The sequence below is a fragment of the Microtus oregoni genome, unplaced genomic scaffold (genome assembly GCF_018167655.1).
Source record: "Microtus oregoni isolate MIOR12 unplaced genomic scaffold, Mior012 000001F_ref0000356, whole genome shotgun sequence".
In the NCBI taxonomy this organism is placed as follows: domain Eukaryota; kingdom Metazoa; phylum Chordata; class Mammalia; order Rodentia; family Cricetidae; genus Microtus; species Microtus oregoni.
In genome coordinates, this window is record NW_024543060.1 from 52,285,001 (window position 1) to 52,305,103 (window position 20,103).

The window sequence follows — 20,103 nt, forward strand, 5'->3', positions numbered from 1 at the left end:
CAAGAGAAAGCTGAATCTAGTTTTCTAGTCAGCCAGTCTGTGTCTTTTACATGATGAGACGAGACCATTTATATTTAAAGTTTTATTGAGAGGTGTTAACTAATTCCTATGATATTGTTTGTTCTTTACTTTTTTCTCTTAGTGTTAAGGGCTTTGCTGGTTTCATGGGTTGGGTAATGGATTCTTTACAACTCTCCTTTGGTTAACTGTTCCTCCCAAGAAGTTATTCTGTCTTGTGCTCTTGTAATTAGAACTTTTTCTCTTTTCTTTTTTGCATAGTATTTGAAGCATCTTCTGCAGCATTTGCTTGGTTGCCTTCAACTGCTTCAGTGTATGCTTGTCTTGAAATATCCCACTTCATCGTCAGGATTGAAAAATAGCATGGTGGTTATTTATGTCCAGAGCCTAATATTTGTTGTCCAATACATTTCTGGCACTGAAGGTTACTACTGAGAGAACTAAGGCTATTTTGTGTTCTTGCCAAAATTTGCCCCTTTCAAACTTGTAATATTTTTTCTTTGTTTTATATTTTGGATTGTGTATAATATGTTGTAGAAAGGTTCATTGGTTGTGTTCATTTGGAGTACTAAGGTGGCTCTTACATTTGAATGTTGACAGGCTTTCACTGTATACCTCTGGCTGGTCTGGATCTCATCATGTAGACTAGGCTGCCCTTAAACTCACAGATGTCTACCTGTTTCTGCCTCTCTAGTTCTACAATGCTCAGATAAATGTCTAATATTTTTCTTCTGTTATTTCAGACATTTAGTGTTTATCTCAGCCCTTCTTTTATCATGTGGATGTTCAGGTCTATGTTTCTGATAAGTTCTTGGATATAATGGATATATTCATTTATTTTGTTTTTCTTATTTATTTAGCATTTTGTCAGTCTTATCTTCTATTCCTGATATTTTTTCTTCTGTTTAGTTTTGTTTTTTGGTAATAGTGTTTATCCACAGTCCTCTTTTAAAAATTATTCATCTAAATTTTAATTATCATAATTTATGGTGGTTTGTTTATGTAAATATCATAGTTTCCCTGTTAAAGTTTTCTTCTATGTTGCTGAATTAAAAACAAATAAACAAACTATACTTCTGTCTTAGTTAGAGTTTTATTGCTGTGAAGAGACACCACGACCATAGCAACTCTTATAAAGGAAAACATTCAACTGGGGCTGGCTTACAGTTCAGAGATTTAGTCCATTATCATCATGCAGGAAGCACAGTGGCGTACAGGCAGACGTTGTGTTGGAGAGGGAGCAGAGAGTTCTACATCTGGATTATAAACAGCAGAAAGAGAGAGAGCCACTGGGTCTGGCTTGTGCTTCTGAAACCCCAAAGCCTATTCCCACTGACATGTCTTCCAACAAGGTCACACCTCCCTGTGAGCCTGTGGGGGCCGATTTCATTCAGACACTAAGGCTGCTGATTTCACCATCTGCTTTGCTGACTTTTCCTCTGTGTTGCTGCCTTCCTAGGTACACATTTAATTCATTTGCTCGTTTTCAGTCCTCTGTGGTGTTACGGCCATTTTTACAAGATAACGTTTGAAAACTCTGTCTAGTGTTGTTCCTGTTCCTGCGTCTTTGAATTTGGTAGTTTGGGTCAGTCATGTGCCTTGCTTCTTAAGGCTCCTTAATTTCTATATTGGATGTTTGGTTCACTGTTTTGGTTTTAGAAGGAATCTCTTTAAAGTAGCCTGCTCCTTTTGGTTTAGTTTTTGTTTTCCATGACAGGGACTATCTGTGTAAATGACTTTGCCCACCAGGCTGACCTTGAAATGGTGGGTAATCTTTGCTTCCCTTCCCTGATGCTGAGGTCATAAGCACATGTTCCACACCCACAGAACAGATTATTTTTGAAGGCTCAAATTCTTAGTTTACTTTTAAAAGTGGCACATTTCCTATTTGTGTCAAGGAGCTGTGCAGCTGACGCAGACTTCTCTTTACTTCTCTGCATGGTGCAGTTCCTTTTTGCTCTTTGCTTGGTATTACTTCATTTCCTTCATGCATTTACAGTATACGTTCTCCAGTATTCTCTTTAGGATAAAATCCCCATTTTCTTATTCTAACTCTGGCCTCCATTGGCTCACACAGCGGCAGCCTCTAGATTGTGGTCAAGTCATGGTCAAATAAGGAGATTTATTGTAGTACCTTCTACATCAGGGCCTGGGTAGGCCAGCAACGGCTGTCTCATGCTGGACAAGCAGAGAACACATGTGTTCTGGCTGCCTCGTCGTCCACATTTGGTACTGAAGTCCTGGAGCTCCCTGAAGAGTGGCTGGTAATTCCACACTGTACAGTCAAAGAGCCTTGACCTGGTATCAGTGGGGACATGATCAGTGGTCACAGACTCATGCAGGACAAGGACCTGGAGGCTTCTCTCTGGAGTGCGCTCCTCACCTAAGGCAGTGCTTTTCCTTCACAGACAGCCCCAAAGGTGTGTCTTAGCCTGCTTCTAAATCTGTCAAGTTGGCAGTGAAGATCAAGTATTAGTCTTCAAAAATGTCACAAAGAACATCCCTTCCCCCACAGCAAAAATTAACCAACTCTTAAGAATGGGCAGATTAACTGTTTTACGTTAAATGAACATAAAACAATCTGCAAAGTGTAGCATCTAACACTCAATTTCACTGTAATTTTTACACAAGACTTTCACCCGGGCATTTCCTTCCTGTCTGGATCTTTTTTGTTAAGGCTTTTGTTTTCTTCCCCCGAGCTCCATTGTCCATTTTCAGGCTCCATTTTGGAGCCCTCTCTCCCTGCAGTATCTTTTCTTTTCTTTTCTTTTCTTTTCTTTTCTTTTTCCTTTGAACCTTTCTTTAGGAAACAAAGCCCTTTGTAGGTTTCCCAGCTGTTTTAGAGATGGCCCTCCCCCCACCAGTCTTCTTTCATTGGTGAGATTACTGCTCAGCACTGCTAAATTTGTAACCGGACATTTCCCAAGAAATATTTTGCTTTTGTCTTCTTTTTACTTTCCTTTCTCCGTTAGTTTTTATAGCCTATGGTAATTCAGTATAAGAAACTAAAGTTAAAACTTTATGTAATTTAGAAATGAATTACAAATATCATATAGGTATTTTATAAGTTTTTAAGTTGTCTGGTTTTGCCCCCACCCCCCATTTCTCCCATTTCCTGGGAGAGTCTGATTATTTATCTTGTCCTATGTGGGTAAACATCTTATTATCAGCTGCCCAAGAAAGGTGGCTTTTGTGTAGTTAGCACCTGTACCTGAAGGGAAAGCTTCAAAGCCCTAGACTTTTCCTTATCTCCCTATTCCAACATTGGTGACTCATACTCTAGAACAAACAAGTCTTTGTCTTTCTCTTTTGTGACTGGCCACATCCAAATCCCAGCTGTCTGTCACTGGGGCTCCTACAAAGATCTTTCAATCAGTAGTCCAGAGCCGGCTGCAAAGCCTCTGGAGTGACCTTAGACCGAGCTGCCAGCTGACTTCCTTCCCCATACAGAACTCCTTCCTCATACAGCTGTCCTCGTATGAGGACGCCTTCATTGCCTTTGCCATGCTCAACTCTTAGCATTTAAATTCACTTACAATATCAATTTGTTTAGGGAAGTCCTAAAGGAAGAAAAGAGGAAAACAGGCTACTCTGAGTGGCATGCTTCTCTGTTGTCATGTGTCCCTGAGTGCGCGTGGCTCACAAGTAGACACTATGTAGATTTCTGTTGTGAAGTTTCATTTACCCTTAATTGTGCAGAGGGGGATTAAGGACTAGAGGCTGTGCTGCAGTTGGAGTGTTGGGGAGGTTCCTGTTGTCTGTCCCAGATGCATTCAGTGGAAGTCTGCAAAGGTGAGGAAAACAAGGAGGGGGCACCGTGTGTGGGATCCCAGAACCAGGATGGTGGGTAGACTGAGGCCAGCCCGAGCTATGTAGGGAGTTCTAAGTCAGCATGGCTACATAGTCAGATCCTGTCTCAGAAAACAAGCAAGCAAGCAAACCCAAAAGAGTGTTGTTGTTGTTGTTGGTGTGTGTGTGTGTGTGTGTGTGTGTGTGTCTGCCTGTGTCTATATCTATATGTGTCTGTGAAGCATGTATGCCTGTATATTTAAAAATGTAAAATTAGAAGTGACCTCTTAGTATCAGAAGGGAGATTGCCTCGTTTATTGCCTCAGAAACTTGGTATATGTTGTGATGAGGAGGGTGGTTCTGTTTCAAACAAATGCCAACTGAAGGATATAAAATTAAACAGATACACTACAGACAAAAGCCAAACCCAGGAGGGAGTTCTTTACTGGATTAGGAAATAGGAGATTGTTCATGGAAACTGCATGTCTCGACTAGGTAACAGAGAGTTGGCAATGACCATCATTCTTGTTGGTAATTCCTATTTTTTTCAGTAATATTGACTTTCACTAAATCCATTTTTAAAGTTCTTCTTCTTCTTCTTCTTCTTCTTCTTCTTCTTCTTCTTCTTCTTCTTCTTCCTCCTCCTCCTCCTCCTCCTCCTCCTCCTCCTCTTCCTCCTCCTCCTCCACTTCCTCCTCCTCCTCCTTCTCCTTCTCCTCCTCCTTCTTACCACTTCTAGCTCTAGGCATTGCAAGACTTAGCTTAGCTGGAATGGCTGAACGCACTGAGATGACAGGAGAGGAGCTAGGCTGTTTTTTTTTTTTTATCATCTTATGGAATGGTTTTTTTCATGGGATGATGCCACCTGAGATATAATTGATGGAGGAAGGTCATTGGTTAATTATAATAAACTGCTTGGCCCTCATAGGTTAAAACATAGGTGGGAGGAGTAAACAGAACAGAATGCTGGGAGGAAGAGGAAGTGAGCTCAGATGCCATGCTCCCCTCTCCCGGGCAGCCATGAAGCAAGCTGCCAGGTCAGACATGCTGAATCTTTCCCGGTAAGACTGATGCTACACAGATTATTAGAGATGGGTTGATCGGGATATGAGAATTAGCCTGTAAGGGCTAGAGTTAATGGGCCAAGCAGTGTTTAAAAGAATACAGTTTGTGTGTTGTTATTTTGGGGCATAAGCTTATAATGACTTATCTAGCACCACAAATTAAGTGCAAGTCCTTTATATTATTTCAGAGTGTAGCCCAGAGTTAATGTCACCAACTTCTGCCAGTTTTCCCTTTTCTTTCCATCATTTTTCCCCAAATTCAATTAATTTTTATTCATGTGTGTGTTTGTGTGAATTTATGTGTGCCATATGTGTGCAAGAGACTTTGGAGACTGGAAGAGGGCGTTGGATTCCCTGGAACTGAAGTTGCGATACTTTGTAGCCTAATGTATGTTTTGGGAATGGAACCCAGGTCTTCTCAGAAGCCACATGTTCTCAACAGTGGTGTTGGCTATGCAGCTCCTCCCAATCTTTCCATATTCAACTTTTTATATTTTTATCACAGACTCTTGACTTCCTGGGTTGCAGGTATTCATAGATCTAACCAGAGAGATCTTTGGATAAGAATGACTTCTCCATCTTATTTTCAAACTCACAAATGACTACATAGTTGAGGGTCAGTAGTTACCAGCTGAGAAGACTGCAGATTTCACAGTCGTCGGTGACGTGAAGTGGAGGAGGGATGGAAGGAGAGTGTTCCCTCACCTCTGGTTTCCTGTTGCAAGAAAGATAAGTGTAGATGGAACTGGTAAACATGCTCTTTCAGGGGAATGGTGATGGGTCATTTGTCTATGAAAAGACCATAAGTTGTTGTAGATAGGGTTTTGTAGGCATGCCAGTTTTGAGTTTTTACATCACACTTTTTCACTTATCCAAAGTAGACTTACATTTTTAAAAACTTTTTCTTCGTAGATACTCATGGTGGCTGTAGCACTGAATGAGGCAAGTGCTGGCCTCCCTGCTTGCCTACTGGTGAGAGTGACCATCGTGCATGATCCCAGGCAGGGTCCACCATGCAAACATGAAAAACCTTCTTCACTGGCCACCTGTGCCCCTGCTGTAGTCTATACTTCCGCTAAATTGTTTCTGCCATTTCGTGAAACTTCCCTTGTGCCCACACCTATGTTCTGTTTCTGTAGCTCTTACTCCTGAGCATTCAAAGATTGCGGTGTTTCATTGTGTCACCTGGTGGCCTTTCTGTAGCACTGCCCCCCTTTCCCTGCCTTCCTCTGGTCCTTTGCTCTGTAGATTTGCAAGGATGAAATTATCTGGGCCTTTTGATTTTTCCGTCTTGAATTATAAGGCCCCAATGCACTGCACTTGTGTTGTTTTCAATCTACTGCCCCATATAAGCAGAGCAAAGACATTTTAATGGGTTTAACTATGAAATATGGAAGAAGCAAGTGCCACTTTAACTAAACCAATGGTGCTGTTTTGTGTGTTCGGGTCAAAGGTCTGTGACATTTGGTCCCTTTCTTCCTTTTCCTGTAAGGGTCCTACAGCTGGAGTTGAATGCTGTAGCAGAATCGCAGGCCAGGAAGGGTCCGGTTGGGCTCCCTGACTGCTTCTTTTCTGAGGAAAGACAGCAACAGATGGAACTACTTGTGTGACTGTTTCCACTCAGTTTCCAGAGAATCTTTAAAGAAGGAGACTGACTTTCTTTTGTTGGTTTATTTTTATTTTGAGACAGGATCTGAATACATATCCCTGGCTGTCCTGGAACTCACTCTGTAGACCAGGCAGGCCTTGAACTCACAGAGATCCACCTGCCTCTGCCTCCCTGCAGAGACTGACTTTTGCCTGCATAGTGCAAAAGATTGTGGAATGATAACTTAGGGCTTTCTCTCATGACAACCTGTTGAATGTATGGAAGTGCAGTAGTAGCGTCTGTCTCCATTGTTAGCATGAACACTGGCTCCTCTGCCTTCCCCCTCAGCGCTGTCCTGCCAATTATGCTGATAGCTGCTGCGGGCGTTCTCTGTGACCTCCATGTGGAAATACCCATGGTATTTGGATATGAAAGAGAAATCAATTTGTTATGCATGCAGGTGGCAGAATCACAAATTGTACGTGCACACGTGCACATGTGTGTGTGTGTGTTGTGTAAACTGCTTTTATCATTGGCTAGTTCATATTCTATTTCTGATTTTGGAATTGTCTGCCAAGTAATTTGATTTTTTTGTTTTGTTTGTTTAGCTTTTATTTCATTACTTGGGAAGTATAATTATTGATACAACTGCTATTCTTTTAAAATGCTCATTCATTTAGATAGTAATGTTGGTAGTGTTTCTGTAACTCTGAAGAAAGGAACTTTTAAATAAATTATTGTCGTCTGTGTTACTGAACATGTGGTCAGTTGTCATGTTCATACATCCACATGATCAAAGGCTGAGCATCTGTCTCCTTCTTCCCCGCTGTTAGGCTACCCTGTGATGATCAAGGCCTCAGCAGGTGGCGGTGGGAAAGGCATGCGCATCGCTTGGGATGACGAAGAGACCAGGTGAGACGCTGCCTGAAGTACACTTTTGATGAAAATTGCAGTTACCAGAGTTTTATTAAACTGACAGGTAAACAGAAACCCAACGCATAATGGAGTAATTACAGCGACCATCTAATCTTTACTTCTTGGATGGCAGAGAAATTGATGCTGTGCAGAAATCTTTCTTCTGCATATTTTGAAGATAATTATCCTATTACAGAAAGGTCTTTAAAAGAAAACTATATAGCTCAATAAAAACAATTAAAAAAGTAAAAAGACCACAACCGCCTGTGGGTGACAGCACTAAATGACCCAGTGAGCCAAGAATGAAATGATGTGAAGTGGAGTGGGCTGTGTTGAGGAGGCCATGTGTGTGAACTTCTCAAGAATAAAATTAATTTCATTTTATATTGATAAAGGGTTTTGTTTTTATGATTTTTTTTAAAATTTAGAGTTCTTCTGTTTTCTTTCCAGAAATCACTAACATCTGGTCTTATAATTTACCGTGTGATCTAAAGATTTGAACCAAGTTTATTTAATCTCAATGTATAATTATTTTCAGAATTTTTTTTAATGTGGAGGATACTGTTTTAATTCTGAGTTTAAAATTGCTATATGTCTTTTATATATAATGAATTTATAATTATATATAATGAATTTATAATTTTTTTTACTAACTTCAAAAGTAAAAAACAAACTGTGTTATATAATAAAGATTTGATTTTCCAAACGCACAGTTGGTTGAGTCTTTTCATGCATCTTCCCAGCAGCTGGGACATCTCCCGTTGTAGCATTTTCCACCTAGATTCCTTGTGCTTTGGAAGTCCTTTGCTGAAGAGTTCCTGGAGGGTTATCCTGTCAGAGACCCTCAAGTCTCCAGTGGCTCAGCCATCACAGATGGGGCAGTAAGCTCTGATGGAGAACTCCCTTGTGTAAATACACAGTGTCATCATGCTGGCTAGGCTGCTGAGCTCACCCTAAACTTGGCCGTTGCAGCGTCTCCCTTTGGACCTTGCCCACAAACTTCTTCACCCAGGGCATTGTCATTCTTGACCAATTTTTTCCTTGTCATTCTTTCAGAGGTAAATAAATTTTTAGGAAAAGTAATGTATCGGTGACATGAATAGCAGTCAGAAAGGTCTGACTAATGCAGTCAAATCTAAAGCCAAGGGAGAGTGGAGAGCTGGCTTGGTCACCAATGTCCTTGTCATGCGATCATGAGGGTCTGAATTGAGAAAGTATCTAGCCATGTGTTAGTTACTTTCTGTTGTTAGAATAAAATTACTTATCAAAGAAAGTGTTTATTTTTGTGTATGGTTTCAGAGGGAGGATCCATTATGGTAAAATTCAAGGGAAATTTGTGAACATAGATGAATAGAGCATGCATATTATTTTATTATTTAAAATTTCCTATAGTGTGACAAATTAAAGTAAAATGATATCTGTGGAACTTCCCATTATTAAAACATGTGTATCTTTTTACTACATTATGATGTGATAGTTGTTCACTTATGTGAGCGATTAGGAGCCACTGGGGCTTATTGTTTTAAAGATAATTTTTAAATTTATATGCATGTGTGTGAGTTTGCATGCAACACGTGCCTACAGGAACCTGTGGAGGCTAGGAAATCTATCACATCCCCTGGAAATGGAGTTACTAATGATTATGTGTATTTGAGGCTGTTTGTTCTTTCCCGGCCACCCAGACCAGAAATAATCACTCAGAAACTATGTTAATTAAACCACTGCTTGGCCAATCACTTAAGCGTATTGCCAGTTAGCTCTTACATATCTTAAATTTACCCATTTCTATTAATCTGTTTATCACCACATGGCTGTGGCCTACCAGTAAAATTCCATCTGGCGTCCGGTGTCTGAACTCCTGCGGTGGCTCCATGCTTCTCTCTGACTCTGCCTTCTTTCTCCTAGCATTTAGTTTAGTTTTCCTGCCTAGCTATGTTCTGCCCTGCTATAGGCCCAAGAAGCTTCTTTATTCATTAACCAATAAAAGCAACACATATCTAGAAGAACCTCCCACACCAATTATGAGCTTCCTGACAGGAATTCTGGGAGCCAAACCCAGGTGTTCTATAAGAGCAGGGGGCGCTCTTCTAAGCTATCTCCAGCCCCAAGAACTTATTATTTAATACGGAACCATGTATGTTATATTTTAAACATTTCAAAGAATATTCTGATGTTTATCTTTCATCATATGCAGTCCTATTTACTTAAAAATTTACTTGTTGTTGTTGTTTTTGTTTGCAACAATAGGGATCAAACCCAGTGAACTTCTCATAGTAGGACTGCTCACTACCTTTGAACCACACTCCTGCACTCCCAGTCCACTTGCTATATTTTTATAAGAAAAAGTTTTACTCGGGATGATACTATATTCTTAAGTTCAAATGTTTCTTCTGTTCTGACTTCTTGACCAGCTGAATTGCAGCGTGTGTCACTGTGTTCAGTAATGTCTTATGTTTTCTAGAACATATGTGCTGCGTCATGGATTGAAAGTAGATGGGCAGTCTCATGATGTGGAGCCAGGAAGCCAGTGAGGAGTTGGCTGCAATAACTGTGCTGGAAAACAGGGCTGGTGGCTTTCCCTCGTGTGATAGGGTGGAGGTGGTGAGAAATTGAAGCCAGGTGTGCACACTTGTGCCTATGTCCCCAGTATCTGGGACTCCAAGCAAAGAGTGTCTCTACAGATTTGAGGTTGGCTTGGGCTACTTAATGAATTTGAGGCCAGCATGAGCTAAAAAGTAACTAGCCCTGTCTCAAACAACACAAAACACAAAACAAGAGAGCTGCTAACTGATGGGATACAGAGTGGAGTTGGTAGAAGATGTGTATGCACTGTTCTAGAGTATTTTCTCACCTTTCAGGTTTGGTTTTAGTGTTTGTGTAAATTAAGTGCACACCACCCAACTCTGCTTTAATGGAGAATTCTTGGGAAATGCTGAAAGGCAAAGGTCCCAGTGAGAGACTTAGAGTTAGAACAGGTGTGGGCTTCTGTCTTCAGGTAAGTGGGAACGGAAGAGATGGCTCAGTGGCTCCGGACACTAGCTTCTGTTGCCGGGGACCTGGGTTTGGCTCCCAGCATACACAAATTAGACCAGTTATTTCAGAGCCAAGTGGAAGTCTTCTCCTCCATCCTGATTCTCTCCTATACTGTGATCTATTGACGATCGGGGGCCCATGCTTCTGAACTCCAGCACAGGGTGTGACTGTGACCGCACTTCCTCTCTAGCTCTCTAGGAAGGGGCGAGGCAGGGTACCACCGGAGACACAGTGTCATCTCTGGACAGAAGGTTTGCTACAGACTGTTTCATTACAGGAAGGGTGGGAAGGGATGCTGGTGACTGCTGAGTTTGGTGAGAGAGGTATGCTTTGGACCCTGGATTTTGTCTCATTGGTTTTTCCCCTTTTGTATTAGACTTATGTAGCCCCTTCATGGAAGACTAGCACTTTTTAAAAGACAGGGTCTCACTGTGTAGCCCTGGTTGGCCTAGAACTCACTATGGAAACCTGGCCAATTCCAAACTCAGAATGGTTTGTCTCTGCCTCTAAAGTGCTGGAATTAAAGGTGTCTACCACCACTTTAGGCAACTTAATTTTTTTAAAAGATAACTCTCAGGACTTCATATTTTCTATCAGGCATTTCTCCAGGTGACTCTGGCTGAGTATCATATTCTTTTATGAGGTGTCTTGGCAGTGGGTTTTGATGCCCTGTCTCTGAGTTTAGAGTTTAGTGTTCAGAAGTCACTGTATCTGTTCGTGTGACATCCTCTGGTAGACCTGTTAGTCCTTTCTAGTCAGGTAGGTGATATACAGAGTAAGAATACGCTTCTGTGGTTAGTAAGAATGGGTCACTTTCTACCTAGAAATACTGTCTTCCACATGGTGAGCGGAAGTTTCACATTGGGTGTGATGATGGCTACTGTTGTTTAAAAAGCTGTTACATCCTCTGAAAACATAAAACTAAACACAAACACGAAAATCTAGAGGAATTCAGAGAATGGTCCCATGGCCCTAGACAGTCTCCATCGTGGTGCAGTTTTAATGCCACTGCACACTTGTCTGTCTCCTCTCCTGTCTTCCTTTCTGAAGAAGAAACTTCTTTTTGCATAATCTACAAATATTTTCTATTCTTTGGATACAAGTACAAAAATATGTATCAGGTACCTTGCTTGACAAGTGATAATTATTTTTTGAATTAATAAAGGAAAGTAAGTTGTGTTTGGTGTTGGTTGGTTGCTGGTGTAGAACCCAGAACTTTGCATGTGCCCAGCTCCTGCGCTGAGCTAAACGTTCAACTCAGAGGATGTCCTCAACACAGCTTTCCTTTCGTTCCCAAATACACTTGTGATGTTTTCAAACTCTGTGTTTTGTTTTGATGGCTTTGATGTTTTACTTTTGATGGTCTTGGCTTAAAAGTAAAATGAAAGATTTTTGTCATTATAGTAGCGGCAAACTGTAAAGTGTTATGCTATTCTCTTTATGAACTATAGTATCTATTCTATCTAATAAAACTTTGGTTGTATGGTACTGAAAACAACAATTTATTGTACTTCCAGTTTCATTTCTGCCCATGTCTGAACATAATTTTCCTAAATCAAAGATACAAGGGAAGACTAAGAAAGCTTAAGACCTTTTCTCTGAGGGGGCAGAAATGGGAGATGTCCCCCAGGTCTGGAAATGTGTCTTCTAGTTCCCCTCTGTGCTATGCATTTCAAGTGCAGACATAAGCACATCAGATAATTACATTTACCATTAGTAGATGTACTGTTTTTACACTAAAAGTTAGAAGAGACTGACTTTAATATTTGATATTCAATGCAAGTATTTAATATGAAGACAGACTTGGTTAGAAGTAAAAGGTAAGTACATTTTATATCCCAAATATATAAGTGAATATACAAAAATTTTCAGTTACTTTTAGACAAGTTTGAGATGTTTTTTCCTTTGAAATTGTTTACATTTACGTATTTACTTTCGTGTGTGTGTCTGAGAATGTGCACATGCTATGGTGCATGTGTGCAGGTCACAGGTCAACTTGTGCGCATCTGCACTGTGGGTACTAGGGATCAAATTCAGGTTATTGGTCTTGGTGACAAGTATTCTTACCAGCTGAGCCATCTCACTGAATCCTAAGTCTGAAATCTATTTTATCTATCTATCCATCTATCTGTCTATCTATCTATCTATCTATCTATCTATCTATCTATCTATCTATCTATTATCTATCATCTATCTATCTATCATCTATTTCTCTATCAATTATCTATCTATCTATCTATCTATTATCTATCTATCTATCTATCTATCCATCCATCTATCTATCTATCATCTATCTATCTATCTATCTATCTATCATCTATCTCTCTATCAATTATCTCTCTATCAATTATCTATCTATCTATCTATCTATCTATCTATCTATCTATCTATCTATCTATCATCTATCTCTCTATCAATTATCTATCTATCATCTATCTATCTATCTATCTATCTATCTATCTATCTATCTATCTATCTATTTATCTATTATTTTGAGATAAGGCCTAACTATGTTGCCCTGCTTAGCCCAGAATTCGCTATGCAGGCCAGGCTAGCCATGAACTCATAGAGATTTACCAGCCTATGCCTCCTGAGTGCTGGGTTAAAGGTGTACGCCACTATGGCTGCCTAAATTTGAGTATTAGTGAACTGGCCAAACAACCCCATTTTATGTATGTATGTATGTATCTCTCTATCGTGTTACATTTTTAAGATTTATTTTACATACCAACTACAGTTTCCCTTTGCTTCTGCCCCCATAATGGCCACCTCTATCAAGATATCGCTTTCATTGCTCTCTCTCTGTGCCTCCCAATCCCCCATCCCAACCCCTGTCCCCCCACCCCAGTTTACCCAGGAGATCTCGTCTATTTCCCCTTCCCAAGGTGATCCATGTGTCCCTCTTAGGGCCCTCCTCATTGCCTAGCATCTCTGGGCCTGTGGATTGTAGCCTGGTTATCCTATCCTTTATTTTACATCTAGTATCCACTTATGAGTGAGTACATTCTGTGTTTGTGTATCTGTGTCTGGTTACCTCACTCAGGATGTATTTTTCTAGTTCCATTTGCCTGCAAATTTCATGATGTCATTGTTTTGTACTGCTGAGTTGTACTCCATTGTGTAAATGCACCACATTTTCTTTACCCATTCCTCAGTTCAGGGGAACCTTAGGTTGTTTCCAGGTTCTGGCTATTATGAATAATGCTGCTATGAACATAGTTGAACAAGTGTCCTTGTGGTATGATTGGGCATATCCAAGAGTGGTATTGCTGGATCTTGAGGTAAATTGATTCCCAATTTTCTGAGAAACCGCCATACTGATTTCTGGAGTGGCTATACAAGGTTGTACTCCCACCAGCAGTGGAGGAGTGTTCCTCTTACTCCACATCCTCTTTAACATAGACTGTCATTACAATATTTGATTTTTAATCATTCTGATAAGTTTGCACTGGTATCTCAGAATCATTTTGATTTGCATTTTCATGATAGATAAGGATGTTGAACAGTTCTTTAAGTGTATCACAGTTATTTGAGATTATTCTTTTAAGAATTCTGTTTAAATCTGTACCCCATTTTTTAATTGGATTATTGGGTATTTTGATGTCTAGCTTTTTGAGTCTTTATATATTTTGGAGATTAGCCCTCTCTCAGGTGTGGGGTTGGTAAAGATCTTTTTCCATTCTGTAGGCTGTCATTTTGTCTTATTGACAGTGTCCTTTGCCTTACACAAGCTTCTCAGTTTCAGGAGGTCCCATTTATTAATTGTTGATCTCAGTGTCTGTGCTACTGGTGTTATATTCAGGAATTAGTCTCCTGTGACACTGCATTCAGGATACTTCTGACTTTCTTGTCTGTCAGCTTCAGTGTAGCTGGATTTATGTTGAATTTCTTGATTCTCTTGGACATGAGTTTTATGGAGGGCAGTAGATATGGATCTATTACATTCTTCTACACGTTGACATCCAGTTATGCCAGCACCATGTGTTGAAGATGTTTTCTTTTTTCCATTGTATATTTTTAGCTTCTTTGTCAAAAATCAGGTGCTTATAGGTGTGTGGATATAGTCAGGGTCTTTGATTCGATTTCATTGATTTATTTGTCTGTTTTTCCCCCCAATACTAAACTGTTTTTAATTATTATAGCTCTATAGTAGAGCTTGGAGTCAGGGATGGTGATACCTCTGGAAGTTCCTTTATTGTACAGCATTGTTTTTGCTATCTGTGTTTTTTGTTTTTCCATATGAAGTTGAGTATTTTTCTTTCGAGGTCTGTGAAGAATTGTGTTAAGATTTTGATAGGTATTGCAATGAATCTATAGATTGCTTTTGGTAAGACTGATATCTTTACTATATTAATCCTATCTATCCAAGAGCATGGGAGAGCTTTCCATTTCCTGATATCATCTTCAAAGACTTAAAGTTCTTGTCATGCAGGTCTTTCACTTATTTGGTTAGAGTTACTCCCAAGATATTTTAAATGATTATTAGGACTATTGTAAAGGGTGTTGTTGCTCTAATTTCTCACTGATTTCTCAGCCCACTTATCATTTGCATATAGAAGGGCTACTGATTTCTTTTTGAGTTGATATTGTATCCTTCCATGTTACTGAAGGTGTTTATCAGTTATGTGAGTTCCTGGTAGAATTTTTTTGTGTTGTTATGTGTACTATTATATAATCTTCAAATAGCAAAAGTTTGACTTCTTCCTTTCCAATTCCCACGATCTCCTTTTGTTGTCTTATTGCTCTAGCTAGAACTTCTAGTACTATGTTGACTAGATATGGAGAAGGTGGCACTCTATTGACCTGTGTGGTTTTGGGGAGACAGCTATATTTCTGGACTTTGAAGCAGCCACAGAGCTGAGATTCTCTTTTGTTCCCAGCACTTGTGTGACCAGCTAGGCCCTTCCACTTTTGTTTGTGTATTCTAATTTCTAAGCCAAGTATATGTATGCTTTTTAGTATTGTTTTTCTATTGTATTAAATACACTTACTTTTATGTGCATGGATACTTTGCCTGCATGCATGTTTATGTGCATGGATACTTTGCCTGCATGTTTATACCCCACATTCATGCAGTGCCTGTGGACAGCAGAAGAAGGCATCGTATTTCTCAGAACTGGAGTTGTCAGCTGCCATGTAGGTAGTGAGAGTGGACCATGGTCTTTGTGAAGAGTAACTGGTGCTCTTAATTGCTGAGTGGTCTGTCTCTCAAACATTGCTAGTGTGTTTAATGGTTTATGAAAGAAGAACTGTATTCTTGTTTCCATGGAAAATTGGTGATGACCAGGTCATTAAATAAGGAGCCCAAGGTCACAGAGCTGTAAGTGGAAGTTGCCACCCAGGCTCGTTTAGGTCTCTGTATGTCCAGTGAATCTGTTCCCACTTTGTTCTGAGTTAAGATGAAGCAAATACTGTTTTCTGTAGGGAAGACTATCTTTGATTTGCTATTCTAATTATTCTTTTTGTTCCACAGGGATGGTTTTAGGTTTTCATCCCAGGAAGCTGCTTCTAGTTTTGGCGATGATAGACTACTGATAGAAAAATTTATTGATAACCCTCGTCATATAGAAATCCAGGTTGGTACTATTCTAGATACCTTCTAATGATTGAGACTGTGTTTATGCTAGGATGCTGGAATGGTTTTGGTCTGGATTGAAATGATATAGAACTCACCCCCAAAACACAACTGTCTAAAGCAAATGAACAAGGCTAAATACATTCTACTGTGGAATCATCCAGTCTCTTCCAAGATGGAGGCATTTTAAAAAAGGAATAATATAGCCGGGCAGGACAGGCTCCAAAGTTACAGAGAAACCCTGTCTCGAAAAAAAAAAAAAAAGGGAATAATATATGCACAAGATCTCTCGGGAAACACGGGCATCTGAAGAGCAAGTGGAGAAAATGGGTTCCTAGCCCCTTGAGGAACTAGTGGTGCGGCTGTATCCCATTCAGTACATTATAGTCCAAGTTTAAAATAGCTCGCCAAGGTAAGGGTTGTCTTTCCCATGGACATGTGCTTTTTCATGTTTCCCAGTATATCGTTTCATGTTTTTTTAAATGCGTGATAAATTCCCCAAGCTTTTAATTTTGACTTTGTATGTATGGACATCTTGCCAGCACATATGTCTGTGTGCACCACTTGTGTGCCGGATTCCTTCCACTATATAGAACTAGAGAAAACAAACACTTGATTCTGTATTTGAGTCTTTCTTTTTTTTTTAACGGTTTCAAGTGCTTTTTGAGATTGTTGGTTATTCTGGCTTTATTTCTTGGAAACTAAATGTACTTTTACTTTCTTGCCAACTGAGTTTAAATAAAGAGGCTGAGAGTTATTTTCAGGAGCTAAAATATTTTTAGATGTACCTCATGTAGCTACCTTGGAGTCTTAGAAGTAAGATGCCAATCTATTGGCATCGGATGCCTCTAAAATTTTCCTTTATTAATTGAAATGATTTTGAGCTTAGAAAGGCTTTATTCCCTAAAAATGTACCAGCCATATAGCTGCTGTTTATTGTGTCCCTAACTCTCCCTGTCGTAAGTATGATTTTTTTCACCAGCTATGTAAAGCATTAGATGCCTGCTTGTGCTGGCTCTCTGCAATGCACGAATAAACAGAACGGCAGAAAAGGTTGCGCCAAGGCTGAATAGCTGCTTGATGGTAAAATTAGTGACTCAGAGCTTCCAAAACAAGTGTGTGAACCGAAAATGTGTGTTCAGAAATATCCGAACACCTCTGAATGACTCATCTTCAGCTGGGTGTCGTGTTTCCCCAGGGCCCCTTTATTTCTTCCTGTCACAGATGGTGCGCATCACAGTGTGCTATGGACTCGCTCCCAGCTACTTCTGTTTCTGGTTCCCTCTAATAAAATAAGCCACGCTAAAGTTATCTGCGTACAAATAACAGCATATTGGCGATAGATTCACAACCTATCACTTCCTGACTAACAGAAATTTGATAAGAAGCACAGCCGACAGGCTTGTGAGATGACGGGAGTCACTGCTCCAGTGGTGACCAGAAGGCATGGCCCCAGGCAGCACTGACATTTCTTTGCCTTCACAGTGGCTCCTGACCTTTTAGCCATTGTTAAGTGATACTCATATGCCCATCTGTGTGCTCAAAAGGCAGCATGACCATCTTTCCTCAGATATTTTTGCTAATAATATTTTACTGTATTCTAGAATTAAAAGTATTTTTCTCCTGTTAATATCTGCCTGATGTGTGTTTTGGAAGCTACATGTATTCTCTGAGGTATGGATATTAAAACTCAAAAGAAGTTACATGGGGCAGCATTAAGTGGAACACACTAACTGGGGTTTCTCAAGTGCTACCGCTCTCAGGTTCTAGGTGACAAACACGGCAATGCCCTGTGGCTCAATGAAAGGGAATGCTCGATCCAGAGAAGAAACCAGAAGGTGGTAGAGGAAGCTCCAAGGTAAGAGTCGCCTCAAGGGCACCCATGAAACTATCTGCTTTTAAACATTTTCTAGATAAAATATAAACATCACTGATGACTATTTCTGTTAATGATTCAGAATATGTTATTGATCCCCTCAGTACTCAGTGCCTAAAAATGAGAAAACCCTTGAAAAAGGAGCAGGTTTTCCTTAGAAGAGAAAATGGGATAGTCAGCATCTGTGGCTTGTTTAGTTCAGGGCTGTGCAGAGCCGGCGGCTGTTCTTGGGACGCCCAGAATAGACGTGCTCCTCATGTTAAGGAAACGTTAATAAAGTTGGTCCTGTGCTTTCCCGCTGCGGAAGCACTTCTGGACAAAACCCTCGAGAATTCCTCGATTCTTCAGAGCTCCTCCGGTGGCTCTCAGCAGCTGCAACAGGTTTGTGAGCCGGCTTCCTAGAGCTTCGTCTTCCAGCTGATAGTAGTTGGTGTTTGTGTATCCTGGTATTCCCACTGTTCTAAAACTCCCTCGGTAACAGTGAAGATGGTAGCAATACTTGGGAGGCAGAGGCAGGTGGATCTCTGAATATGAGGTCAACCTGGTCTACATATATTTCAGAATCAGACTGGTCTACATAGAAAGTTCTAGGCCATCCAGAACTACAACAGCAAGACTTTGTCTCAAAAAAAAAAAAAAAGAAAGAAAGAAAAAGATAAGTAAAAATATTCCCAATTGAAGCTAGGCACGGTGAAGCATACTTACAGCTTTTATGGTCACCTTCCTGCCTCCACCTCTGAGCTCCTAAGGCTGGAGTCAGGAAGGTCACCATGAATTCTAGGCCAGCGTGTGCAACATAGTGTGCACTAGGACTGCCATAGGGTATGTTGCAAGACCTTGTCCCAAAAATTATAATCAGGCAACCCCCCAAAACTGAAAAGCAATACCCAATTGAATGTATGCAGTTCTTTTGAATTGCCAAGCACTAAAATATATATCCAATTTCAACTTTAATCTTCAAAACCAACATACTTTAATATGATATGTGTGTAGTCTCTCAAGAGTATATGTGACTATGGGTAAAATTTAAATTACAGGGCAAAATTAATTCCTATTTTTAGCTATATTAGTTAAAAATGTGGGGTAGGATGGTGGTCTTAAAACATGGTACATAATCCTTTGACATTGCAGTCATTTAGTGTTGGGGGTGTCTACATCATGACTCTTGATTCTGCGTCCTGTGGCAGTATTACCAATAGAATACATAGAAATTTTGCTGGTATTAGGCAAAGTTTATGGTATAGGAAAGGATAAGACCAGAAAGGGCAAAACTGAGTAACTTTATCAGTGGTTTTTCAGATTTCTCTATGCCTGTATTTATTAGGACACTGCAGAACTATATTTATAATAAGAAAGACCTTAACACCTGAAGCCATTGAATAATCCCAGCATTACCTACAGGGAATGATAGAAAGTAATTTGCCATTTTCTTATAAGGTAGGCTCTGTCCCTAGGGTAATCCAAATGACTATTGAAAGCTTTAATCTAACTATCAGTGTATATGCAATTGAATTATAATACTAGTGTTAATGACACCACAGGGTTGCATGCAGCTCAGCCTTCAACTTAAGGAATGAGACAGTAAGGTGCCCAAGTCTTTGTCCAAAAATGAGGGATGGGGTAACAGATTAAAAGAATCTTTTTAAAAAATCAGCCAAATGCGGTCTAGACCTTATTTGTATCTTGATTCAGAGAAAGCTAGTCTTTATAATGATGTTGATGAGGCAGCTGGAAATTTTGAACACTGACTGCCTGCTAATTGAACACCGACAGGCTGTTAAGAAGTTCTGTGTTACCAAAAATTAATTGCAAGCTAAACAAATGGGAGAGTTTTTATGATGATGAAGCAGTCCCTCGCTTCAAATTTACTTAAACAAACAACCCCAAATTCCCCAGACAAAACCCAATGAATCTGATAGGAAAGTGGGTGTGTAGCATAGGCAAAGCAAAGGTGGCTTTCATAAGTGGATACACACCAAAGAAAGGCGCGACAAGGTCAGCATCCTATCCCATCATCAATATTGTACAGTATGTCCTGCGGACCTCATGGGAGGATTGCATCAACCTGCAACTAGAAATGTAGTTAATGTTGATTTCTCAGAGCCTTTCTTGTGTTGAACTAGATTCTTTAAACACACACACACACACACACACACACACACACACACACACTTCCCTTTGTGAGAGAGTGACAGACATTAGAGGTTTGTTCGATGCAGTTATGTTTACAAAGTCATTGTGGACA

General features: G+C 40.0%; 1 protein-coding gene across 1 annotated transcript in view; it reads left to right on the plus strand.

The window, feature by feature from the left end:
• The window catches only part of Pcca (propionyl-CoA carboxylase subunit alpha), a 273,582-nt gene that overhangs the window by 83,664 nt on the left and 169,815 nt on the right, over positions 1-20,103 (plus strand). The window contains exons 9-11 of the mRNA XM_041674725.1: positions 7,293-7,371; positions 15,881-15,983; positions 17,746-17,840. Coding sequence (XP_041530659.1) covers positions 7,293-7,371; positions 15,881-15,983; positions 17,746-17,840 — 277 coding nt within the window. The remainder of the gene's footprint in view (positions 1-7,292; positions 7,372-15,880; positions 15,984-17,745; positions 17,841-20,103) is intronic.